The 11,914-nt window shown below is 43.9% G+C and overlaps 1 protein-coding gene across 1 annotated transcript; it reads right to left on the bottom strand.

Moving 5' to 3' along the window:
• On the bottom strand, positions 4,039–5,096 carry LRRC10 (leucine rich repeat containing 10). The gene has a single exon (XM_005680186.3). The coding sequence runs from the start codon at positions 5,083–5,085 to the stop codon at positions 4,180–4,182; it is 906 nt and encodes a 301-aa protein (XP_005680243.2). The 5' UTR covers positions 5,086–5,096; the 3' UTR covers positions 4,039–4,179.

Below are 11,914 nucleotides of genomic sequence, written 5' to 3'. Positions count from 1 at the left end.
GTTTCCACAAGACTTGTGACATGGAGATTTTTGGAATGTATGTTAATACTAACTGCATAGAAATTAAGTGCTTAAGATTTTAAAGTCCATTTTAGTAGCCCTCTGTTTTTCTTTGAAGAATATATGTGCTGGGTATTTTACTCTTCTCAAGTCAGAATCCACTCTTTGTCTGCTTGGAGGCCATGGGGCTTATTACCCTTGCTGACTGCCTTACAACTCCCTGTAGTCTGGTTTTATATGGCCTAATTCAGGAGGCACTGGTGGGGAATGGGAGTTGGTATTTCTTCCTGTTTTTGCTCTTTTTCTCTGGAATTTGTTGCAACCCTGGAGACCTGCCACTGTAGCTTACTGGGCAGCTCCTCTTTTCGTGGCTCTCAGCTCTTCCTGCATTTTGGTAACATATCTGTTCCCTGTTCATTGGGCCATATGGGTGGGGACAGCTGCTGCTGTTCAGTCGCTCAGCCAGGCCTCCCTGTCCATCACCAACTCCCGGAGTTCACTCAGACTCACGTCCATCGAGTCAGTGATGCCATCCAGCCATCTCATCCTCTGTCGTCCCCTTCTCCTCCTGCCCCCAATCCCTCCCAGCATCAGTCTTTCCCAATGAGTCAACTCTTCGCATGAGGTGGCCAAAGTACTGGAGTTTCAGCTTTAGCATCATTCCTTCCAAAGAAATGAAATCCTAGGGCTGATCTCCTTCAGAATGGACTGGTTGGATCTCCTTGCAGTCCAAGGGACTCTCAGGAGTCTTCTCCAACACCACAGTTCAAAAGCATCAATTCTTCAGCGCTCAGCTTTCTTCACAGTCCAACTCTTACATCCATACATGACCACTGGAAAAACCATAGCCTTAACTGGACGGACCTTTGTTGGCAGAGTAATGTCTCTGCTTTTGAATATGCTATCTAGGTTGGTCATAACTTTCCAAGGTGTAACCGTCTTAATTTCATGGCTGCAGTCACCATCTGCAGTGATTTGGAGCCCCAAAAAATAAAGTCTGACACTGTTTCCACTGTTTCCCCATCTATTTCCCATGAAGTGATGGGACCAGATGCCATGATCTTCATTTTCGGAATGTTGAGCTTTAAGCTGCTGCTGTTAACAATGCTAAATACAATTACCTGTTTTACCCTAACATATGCATTTTCTTGTCAGGACTCTGAGGCGTAAAAGTCAAGTAGAATACTTTGTATAAAATCCTTTACTGAAGTCTGCCTTGTTTTGTGCCTACTCTAGTGTTTTAGAACATCATTAAAATAGAAATGTAAAGAGCACTTTTAATCATAGTATTATTATTAGAACATTTAAATGACATTTTTTGATTCTCAATATGAATAAAGATTTTGCATTTTAAAATTTTGAGCAGTACATAACACCTTTCAAACAGGTATTGACAGAACTATATGAATTAACTTACACAGGACCCTGAGGCTAGTGCTTTGTAAGTGTCAGTGTGTTTCCCTGTCCTGTGGCCTAGGTGCATGGTAAAATCTCCAAAATTCAGTGATAGAACTACCAAGCACTGGGGGTTCAAAGATAAGTATCACCTGCTTCGTGTTCTCAGAAGTGGACAGACCAGGAGGGAGGAGGGGAAAGCACCCTTTAAAGTAGCATTAATATTCTTTCTAAGGTAGTGAGATTACAAGGGGAGTGTGTGTGTGTGTATTTTTTTTTATAGTGACAAAAGACAGTAAATTGTATAGCAGACACATACCCATGTCTTCAGTCTCATGTCTTTTGCTCTAGTGATAGGAATGGGATTAGTGCCAAGGGAAAGTCTCACATTTTCATGTATCTTAATGATTTTGCAAATTCTAGAATAACGGCAGAGTATATTCATTTAGAATCTTAAAAAATGAATCCTTAGTAATTATATCTGTGTTTTCCTGTGTAGGTAAGGCAGAAGTGTTTGATCACATTGCATTAGTATTTATATTCATGACCAGAGATAACTATTCATTGAAAATTTACTGAGAAAGATTTTTTTTGTTGTTATTTTGCTGTTTATGGTTTATTCCTTTAAACATGGAGTTACACTGGTGGTAGGGTAAGAGTATCGTGTGGCCATGGTATAACAGCATATTAAGTAAACATTAGCCATAACCTGCCACACACTGTTCAATGTACTTCATACACGGTAATTTGTTTAAACTTGACTGCCCCCAAGAGGCAGAAACTTAACCATTTTACTGACTAGAAAACGCCCACAGAGAAGTAAGTGACCAGTAAATGACCAGAGTAGGATTTGATCTCAGGTAGTTTGAAGGGACATGCTTTTAACCATATTACAACCTGTGGCTTCCTTGGAAAAAGTGGGCCCCTTACTCTTAGGAGGGGGAGTGAGTGAGTGAGTGAAAGTCGCTCAGTCATGTCTGTCTCTGCGACACTATGGGCTTTACAGTCCATGGAATTCTCCAGGACAGAATACTGGAGTGGGTAGCCTTTCCCTTCTCCATGGGATCTTCCAACCCAGGAATTGAATCCAGGTCTTGCATTGCAGGCAGATTCTTGACGTCTGAGCCACCAGGGAAGCCCTTAAAAGCGGGTAGAGAATGTCAAAAGAAAGTCACAGCCATTATTAAGGGTGAGCTGTGATGCCGCTCAGAAGGCAGTCTTCCTGGCAGAACGTTTCTAGTATCAGCTGAGTATAGTTTAATTGCAGTCATTAGGAACAAGTAAATAAATAGACTAAATTCTAGCTTTCTAGTAGAAATCTGGACTCATTGTTAAAGGGGTTAAGTATTTGGCGATTTAGTGATTAAAAGGACGCTTTCGCCATCTAATCAATGGGTTGCAGATACTCTACAGACTGGAAGGTGGTGATAGGAAGAGATTATGTGAAACCATGAAACGTCTTCAGATTTAGCAAGAAATATTTGTGGAAGGAAAACAGGAAAATAGTCTTCTGTCTAACGTTTTAGAACTCAGCTTTCCTTGGTTAAGATGCTTTTTTGGAGAGCGTACTTTCTAAAAGCTAACGTTTTCAATATGTTTTAGTTAAGGTGACACTTGCCTGAAAGAGTTCAAGGACAAAAAGGATTGTGTTATTAAACTACCCATTGACAGCAGTTTCTGTAAAGTTGACATATTCATGGGGAGAAGAAAAGGTCAAAATTAACATATTAATACTTCAAAGACATAGCAGCTTGAATACCTAGGTTTATGCATGGACCACCAAAAGATTCTATACAAAAATAAATCAGGGAAGGCAGAGATGCTGGGGCTGAAGAGGCAGACATTTCCTATATGTACACTACAACCTGCAATTTTTTCAAGCGAACAGGTTTTGCACAACTTTTTACCTAATATGATTCTGGAAATGTGGTCCCTGCATGCAAAGGGATTTAATTCAACCCTGGTTCATTACTGTTAAGTAAACAGTAGGATTCTATTCCACTGAGGCAACTAGTTACATCTTGGCTTGATTTTAATGAGACCACCCTGCCAAAGAGGTTCTATTTTCTAGATGACTTTCAGCATTACCAGTGACAGTAAACAGATGGGAGTGGACCTTTGGTCAAATCTTGACAAGGAAAATGAGTGAAATCAGCATGAACCACAGTCAAGTTCAAAGTGGCAGCTGGACTCCAGCAGCGGTGTCAGCAGCCACTGAATTGCAGGGGAAAAGCTTCATCTCGAGCCTTTGCAACAGTAAAGAGTTTCTGTGAATCTAACTGACTAGGTAGGCATGTCATTTTTAAGTAACCTGAATATTTTAAGTAACATGAATGTTTTCATGCCATTTATGGTCGTTCATAATAGGTCATTCATGAAAATACACCCGGCAGAGGACTGGAGACAGGCCACCTGAATTGTTAGATGAGTTCTGTAACTTACACCTGATTTGAGAAGCGCGTGAGCCTCACGACCAGCCAGTTCTAGAGACGGGGAGGCCAGAGTATCCAGCCTTTCTTTCCAGTGTTTCAAAATACCTGTTTGGAGAGGCTGATTTTCTTGCAAAGAAGTTGTCATGCTACCTATAGCACACAGTTCCTTTGGGAGAGATGTTCTTGGCCAAGAGTGTTTTCTTTTTGTGGGTTAGGCATTCCATCTGATGCTGTTCCATTTGCCGCTGGCAGAGATGCCCCACATGGCCCAGAGCAATCCTCTGCACTCGAATGGAGCGATCTCCAGAAGATGCTGGAGTTGTCCTTGGCTTTGACCTGCAACTAAACCTTCTCAGGAGTTGGTAGGAAGAAGTGGAGGAGGCAAGGCAGGTAGCTGCGCCTCCTGGCTTTCCTCCCTGGCCAACGCGTAGCGTCTGGCTTTTCTAGGGTCAGGCTCTGGGGTCTCCTCTGCCCATCTTCCCACTCGACGCACCCCTTTGGCCACCTTGGGTGCATTCCTGCAAGGATTGTGGTCATAGATGACCAGCTTCAGGCCCGACAGGTGGGCCAGGCTGGGGAAATAGCGGATGCTATTCCGGTCCACATCGATTACCTCCAGGAAAGGCATGTGAAGCAGCACAGGGGGGAAGTCTGTCAGCAGGTTACCCGAGAGCCAGATGGTCCTCAGCTCCCGGAGGCGCTGGAGCTGGCCTGGCAGCAGACGCAGGGCGTTGGAGCCAGCGTGCAGCGTCTTAAGGAGACTCAGCTCACAGACCACCTCCGGCAACTTGGTGAGATAATTGGCCTCGACCCACAGGGTCCGGAGATTCTGGAGCAGGCTCAGCTCCCTGGGGAGATCACAGAGTTTGTTGTTGCCCAGGTAGAGGATACAGAGCTGTTTCAAGGTACACACCACCTGTGGCAGAGCCTTGAAGTTGTTGAAATCCAGGGCCAGAATCTGCAGGTTCTGCAGCTGCCCCAGCTCTGGAGGCAGGCTGTTGAGGCGGTTGTCGCTCAGGTAGAGCTTGACCAGCTCCTGGAAGGAGCATACATGCACAGGGAAGCGGCATAGCCGGTTCCCACTCAGATCCACCATCCTGTCCAGCGGCATCTCCCGGAGGTCTCTGGCCACGTAGTTCTGGCAGCGGTCAGCAGGGATGAAGGCCACGAAGGCCCTGATGGTGTTCCCCATGGCAAGCCGCAGCCCACCAACCACAGGGCTGCTGCGTCTGCCCTGAGGCGTGTCTTCCCCTCTCATTATAACCTGGGGATTGCGTGACAAAAGCCAGTCACTTCAACAGAGAAAAGTGCTCCTGATAGCAACTTGAGTGTCCGGTGACAGCCAGGGTCCTGGAGGCGGGGTCTCACACACTTGCTTTCCGTTCTCTAAACCCCAATCCTCTACGTTTGTTGTTTGTTTCAAACTGAAAATAGCTTCACTGTTTTTTCTAATGATAAAACATTGGGACATTACATAAAGGTGTAAAAGAAGAAAGTAAAAAACTCCCAGTCACACCCATCAGAGATGAATACTGTAAACATTTTAGCAGATGTCCTCCAGCCTTCTTGCTGCAAGTAATCAATTTGTTTTAAAAAATTTCATATACTATTTATGAGTCATTTTTATCATAAAATATGAACATATTTTTATGTTTACAGGTATCCATGTAATTATTTTAAACACCTGTAAATCATTCCATTATATGGATACACTGTTATTTAAACAGGTTTCTTGGGCATCTTGGTTGCTTACAATGTGTCACTATTATATATATATCCTTGTACATACAGTGTGAGCAGTTATCCACTAATTTCTTTAGGAAATGTCCTTAGAAGTGTCACTGGGTCAAAGATAGGTATCCTTTAAAGGCTCTTCATTGGTGTATCTGGACTAGTGTATACACTTCACAAGTGTCCATTTTCTTATTTCTTTTTTCTTTGTTGTTGTCCAGTTGCTATGTTGTGTCTGACTCTTGTGTTACTTTATGGTCTACAGCACGTCAGGCTCCTCTGTCCATGGGATTTCCCAGGTAAGAATACTGGAGTGGGTTGCTATAGTTTTCCACACTAAGACAATTTATCTTCGACAAAAGACAAGTAGAAAAGCAGCAGAAAGAGAAGAACCAGCCTTCTAAAGCTTAAGTAAACGAGGATGTATTCCAGCAGTGCACCTGTATCGGAGTGGCTCATCAAAGGTTTGTGCTTCCTTCCGCAGAATGAAGCTGTGGGAAATAGCTGTCCATCTGGGACATTTCCTAGCACTAGTCTAGGGCAGTTAGGCTAGTTTTGGCCAATGGAATGACCAGAAGTGATACAAAATATTTCTAGGCCTGGTTTATTTAAAATGAACCTCAACTTTCTCTGTATTGTTTCTGCATCCAACACCCAGGGTGACCCTAGAAGCCACGAGTATGTGGGATTCACACGGTAAAGTTCTGGGTGTCCTGGATCTCTGCCTCCCACATACACTTCCACCAGTGGGTTTAGGTAAATGAGAAACTTTCAATTATGTTAGGGCATCAAGAGCTAGGGGCTTATCTCTTACATTATCCGAAAGAATAGAGCAATCTATAAATCTATATATACTGATGTGCAAAGATATTTATGATAAATAAAGGCAAAAAAGCCTTCAGAAGTTTTTTAACCATCCCATCTGCAAAAAAATAAGCATATATTCTTGCTTATGCACAAAGTATCTGTAAGACATAATAGTGATTACCTCTAGGGAAGGGAATCTGAAGGTTTGGGGTGATAGGAATGCTGACTCTTCCATTTACACCTCTTGTACTGTTTGATTTTTTAAAAACTACATACATCTACTACTTCCAAAAACTGTATTCCAAAAGAAATGGATTGCTTCCCTTTCCAAAAGAAAGGAGTTGTTTCCATTTATAACAGCCTGCTTGCTCTCTATAGAGTGTTAGGGTTTGCGGGAAGAGCTGACACACCATTTAACTTCCTGCATGGGCTTCCCGGCTGGCTCAGTGGTAAAGAATCCACCTGCCAATTCAGGAGACGTGGGTTCTATTCCTGGGTTGGGAAGATCTGCTGGAGAAGGAAATGGCTACCCACTCCAATATACTTGTCTGGGGAATCCCATAGACAGAGGAGCCTGATGGGCTACAGTCCACGGGATTGCAAAAGAGTCAAACATGACTTTGTGACTAAACAGCAACAACAAATGCCTTTCCTGCTAAATCGCTTATAACAGATTAACTGAGCAGTAGAGGCGCATCCCATGGGAATGGCCGCTGTACAGAGCTATTTGGTGACGTAGCATCACTACTCACCATCTTTCTTCTCAGTCGAGACTAAAGCCGGTGTCCTTGGACTCTCTACACATTGAATGTCAAGAGCTCTTATCTTAGGCCCTCTCCTTGCTTTGATGACTTGTCCTGTAATAACTAGCCTCTCAACAGGTACTGTGCTTTGGCTCTATATTTAGCATGGTCATTGGTGACCACAAATGGTCATAAAGCTGCTGCCCTTATATGATAGGGATAATAATGACTGCTGCCCACTATTAGTTATAACTAAATGCCAAGCACCATGCTGGTGCTTACATATATTGTCTCTTCTCACAACCTCTGCCAGGTAAAGATTTTTTACCTCAATTTTCAGATGAGAAAACTCAGGTTTAAGATGAGTCTCAGGTTTAAGAATAACAGTAAATAGTTATTGAGCACCTATTGTGTTTAGATGCAGAGAATCTAGTAGCTAATAGATAAGACCCTGATCTCACAGAGTGTACAGTTCTGTCAGAGTGGAGTTAAGTCACACCAGCTGACAAACTGCCCTTACACACACTTCCACTCAGCACTTCAGTGCCAGCCCCTAAATATGAGCAGGTAGCTAAGGATAACCACACACGAGACAAGCCTTCTACATGAAAGATGGAGACTGAAATAAACAGATAAAAGAAACCAAGAAACAAAAACAATGGCGAGAGCAGAAGAAAATCTTAACTAATTTTCTGCAGTGTTTTCAGAGTTAGCTCTAACACTTGTGTGCTGGTTACAGCATTACTAGCTCATTTAATTCTTACAGCAACCCTAAAATGTAGGCAGTTGTAAGAGAACAGAACATACATATGTATTGGTTTCTACCCCTGCTTTCTGGTACAGAGCTGCTAAAGCCCTTATAAATTCCCTTCCTATGTGATAAGACCGCAAGGAGCATCTTTTATTTATTTATTTTTGGCTGTGCTAGGTCTTCGTTTCTGCTCAGGCTTTTCTCCGGTTGTGGAAGGGGGCAGTACTCTCTAGTTGCACACTGCAAGCTGCTCACTGCGGTGGTTTCTCCTGTTGTGGAGCACGGGCTCTAGCACATGTGGGCTTCAGTAGCAGCAGTATGAGGAATCAGTAGTTGCAGCTCCCGGGCTCTAGAGCACAGACTCAATAGTTGTGGCACACGGGCTTAGTTGCTCTGAGACACATGGGATCTTCCCGGATCAAGCTGGGTGGCTGCTGGATAGGAGCTGGTCACTGGAAAAACCCAGTCACGATTGGAAGCTTGGAATGTTCATCCCCACTTCTTCATCTTCCAGAGAAGGCAGAGATGCTGGAGATGGAGTTAGTGATGGATCATGCCTATGTGAGGAAATTCTTCATAAAATCCAGGGATTAAGGGGCTCAGGGAGCTTCCAGGTGGGTGAAAACGTCCATACCGGGAGGATGACACACCCCACCTTCATGAGGATAGAAGATCCTGTGCTCAGGACTCTTCCAAACCTTGCCCTATGTGTGTCTTCATCTGATTATTCATTCTTTGTCATATTCTTTAACAAACTGGTGAACCTAAGCGTTTCCCAGAGTTCTATGAGCTGCTGGCAGAAGGGTGCATTGCTGTGCCAGGGGAATGCAGTGTGGAGCGTCCTCAAAGAGCCTCTGGGAAACGGCCAGCATTGAATATCTGCCATAACAGAAGGCAAGTTTCTGCCAAGGGAGAATTATTGGGTTGGCCAAAAAGTTCGCTCGGGTCTTTCTGTACCATCTTCTGGAAAACTCCAATGGAATTTTTGGCCAACCCAACAAAACTGTACCCGGAGTGAAGGAAGTCACTTCACCCTCCTGCTGGGCCCAACCGCTAGCAGGTCAAGGGGTAGGAGAGGGGGAGGAGAAGGGGAAGTGGAGTCAAAAGAGAGAAGGAAAATTCATGTACTTTCTACCTCCAGCACCAGCTGCTTTCTCTTTGGTGGTCCCCAAGCCACAGGCCAGGCCACAGATGGGCAGAAATAAGTGTTAAACTGGATGAGATACTAAAGTGTTGATACAGACTTGGCTAAACATTTCAATATCTCAAAGTGTCAAGAAAGCTGTAGGATCTGCCCAAGATGCAGTCTGGAGGTTGGGATAGGAATATGCACGGTGTGTGTGAAAAAATAATATGGCTAATCTTCACTACACTGTACTGGATTCCTTCACTACACTCTAGCGGATTCAGCCCCCATGATAATATGGTATGAAATGATCAAAGTGGCCCCTAGAAAAACAGCCTGAATCAAAAGGACAATACATTCTTGGGCACAAATATACACATCTCGAAGAAAAGACCATCCATGTTGCCAAAGACATGCAAACGACTCTTGAAAACAGAAAACAGAAATTGCTTTGTGTTCCAGTAATTCGTTTTGAGGTGCAGCTGGTATTTCCTTTGTTAGAACTCACGGGAACCATGGTGCTGGATGCTGAGAAGTCCAAAACCAGGGTCCTGGGCCTTCATGAAGAGTGGTCCAGAAGCAAGCTCATCCCTTTCAAGCCTGAAACCAAGTGCAAACTCGTGTCTGACCATGTGCACCTGTTGGCTTTCACTCCAGACTCCTCCACGGAGGTGTCTGCACAAAAATTTGGTCCAGAACTAACTGATGTTGAGTCTTCAGATACTTCAAGTTTCAGTTCTAGTATGAGGGTTCTTAATTTTAATGCAGTAGAAACCATCTTTGGATGATTCAGTGAACAGGAATTTCCGACAAGGTGTTAGGATGTGCTCACAGGCTCCCTGAGTATCCTGAGGGGCCTGGCTTGGATGCTGCAGCCAGAATCATGTCCTAACTCAGTGCAGAACTGGCACTCCTGGGCTCAACCCCTCTGCTTCTCCCTTTGACTCCCTGGTACTGAATGCTACCCCTAAACATGAATGTTGCCTCCTCCCTCTCCCTCCCTTCCCTGCCCTGGAAGGAATTTTTCATAGGCCCTGCATCTTTGCATCACCGGCAGTTGAATCTGATGGAGAGATTTCATTGGCCACATGCCCACACTAACCTAAGGAGGCTAGGGTTGAGGTTTTGGATTCTGTGATGGAGAGTGGCTTTTTTCCACCACCAAGATTCATAAGGTGAGAAATTCCCCAAACACAGGAAGGTGAGTTGTATGCTGTTTGTTGTTGTTCAGTCGCCCAGTTCTGTCCAACACCGTGACCCCATGAACTGCAGCACGCCAGACCTCCCTGTCCCTCACCATTCCCTGGAATTTGCCCAAGTTCATGTTCATTGCATCGGTGATGCTGTCCAGCCATCTCATCATCTGACGCCCTCTTCTCCTTCCTCCCTCAATCTTTCCTAGCAACAGGGACTTTTCCAATGAGTCCTCTGTTCCCATCAGATGACCAAAATACTGGAGCTTCAGCTTCAGCATCAGTCCTTCCAGTGAATATTCAGGATTGATCTCTCTTATGATTGATGGGTTTGATTTTCTTGCTGTCCAAGAGACTTTCAGGAGTCTTCTCCAGCACCGCAGTTTGAAGGCATCAATTCTTTGGCATTTGCCTTCTTTACGATCCAGCTCTCACAACCATACGTGACCACTGGGAAGAGTTGTGTACTGACAGCTGAAAGAAATCACAAATATCCATCACAACTAGCCTGTGGTCAGACACCCTCTAATGGCTGTTTGACCGTGTATAATTAATTTTTCTCCCTATATCTACATGACTATTTCTTCCTATATGATTAATTTTTCTTCCCGTATCTACACAAGCAGTTTCTTAAAGCAGACAGTTAACATGGAATATATGTGGATTTCCCAGAGCTGGAACATGACTCATTTCCTAAACAATTGTGTAATGTTAGAAGAATTTGAATGGAAGGATTATAATCTTAAACCCTTCAAAGAAACATTCAATGTGACAGCTGATCAGCAGATAACAATACTACTTACTCAGGAAAATGTATGTCAGTTAAACAATGGATAAATGCTATTTCCATCAGTTACTAGTAAACACTGAAATGAAATGAAAACAATCTACCAAAACAGGACTCCTACTAGGTAGCATTTGGTTAGCCTGGTTCTGTTATGTACTTAAAAGTAAAAAAGAAAAGTTTTCATAGTACTATAACCTGTAATTTAGATTTATGATTCAGATTTCTATGGTCTTATTTTAGTGTATGAAATGGCAGTAGAGAGTGGAGTTTAGAATTAAAAGCAAATATTTCATCATTAAAGAGACTTTGTACAGTTTGAAGCTGGATTCTGTTTGTTTTCTTTCCGTATATGTGTGTGCACACGTGTGTGTGTGTGCGTGTGCTGTGTTCAGTCATGTCTGACTCTTTGCAACCCCATGGACTGTAGCCCACCAGGATCTTCTGTCCATGAAATTTTCTAGGCAAGAATACCGAAGTGGGTTGCCATTTCCTCTTCCAGGGGATCTTCCCGATCCAGGGATAGAATCTGTGTCTCCTGCCTTGGCAGGTAGATTCTTCTTTTTAAAACAAAAAAAAAAGTTATATTTATTTTATTTTTGGCTGGGCTGTGCCTTTCTTGCTGCACAGGCTTTTCTCTAGTTGCAGCGAGCGGGTACTACACTCTAGCTGTGCTGTGCAGGCTTCTCATTGCTGTGGCTTCTCGAACACAGAGGCTCCAGGCGTGAGGGCAACTTCGGTCGTTGTGACACACAGGCTCAGCAGCTGCAGCTCCGGGCTCTGGAGCACAGGCCAGAAGTTGTGGCACGTGGGCTTAGTTGCTCCCCAGCATGTGGGATCTTCCTGGATCAAGGATTGAACCCACATCTTCTGCACTGGCAAGTAGATTCTTTACTGCTGAGCCACCTGGGAAGCCCTCTGGCAATTATTCATTTATTTCCAAAACCTTTCT

Source organism: Capra hircus, chromosome 5 (genome assembly GCF_001704415.2).
Source record: "Capra hircus breed San Clemente chromosome 5, ASM170441v1, whole genome shotgun sequence".
NCBI lineage: Eukaryota > Metazoa > Chordata > Mammalia > Artiodactyla > Bovidae > Capra > Capra hircus.
This window is presented reverse-complemented; position numbering and strand designations above follow the sequence as displayed.

Coding starts and splice junctions, on each gene's coding strand:
- LRRC10 (XM_005680186.3), bottom strand. CDS start 5,085: ATGAGAGGGGAAGACACGCCTCAGGGCAGACGCAGCAGCCCTGTGGTT.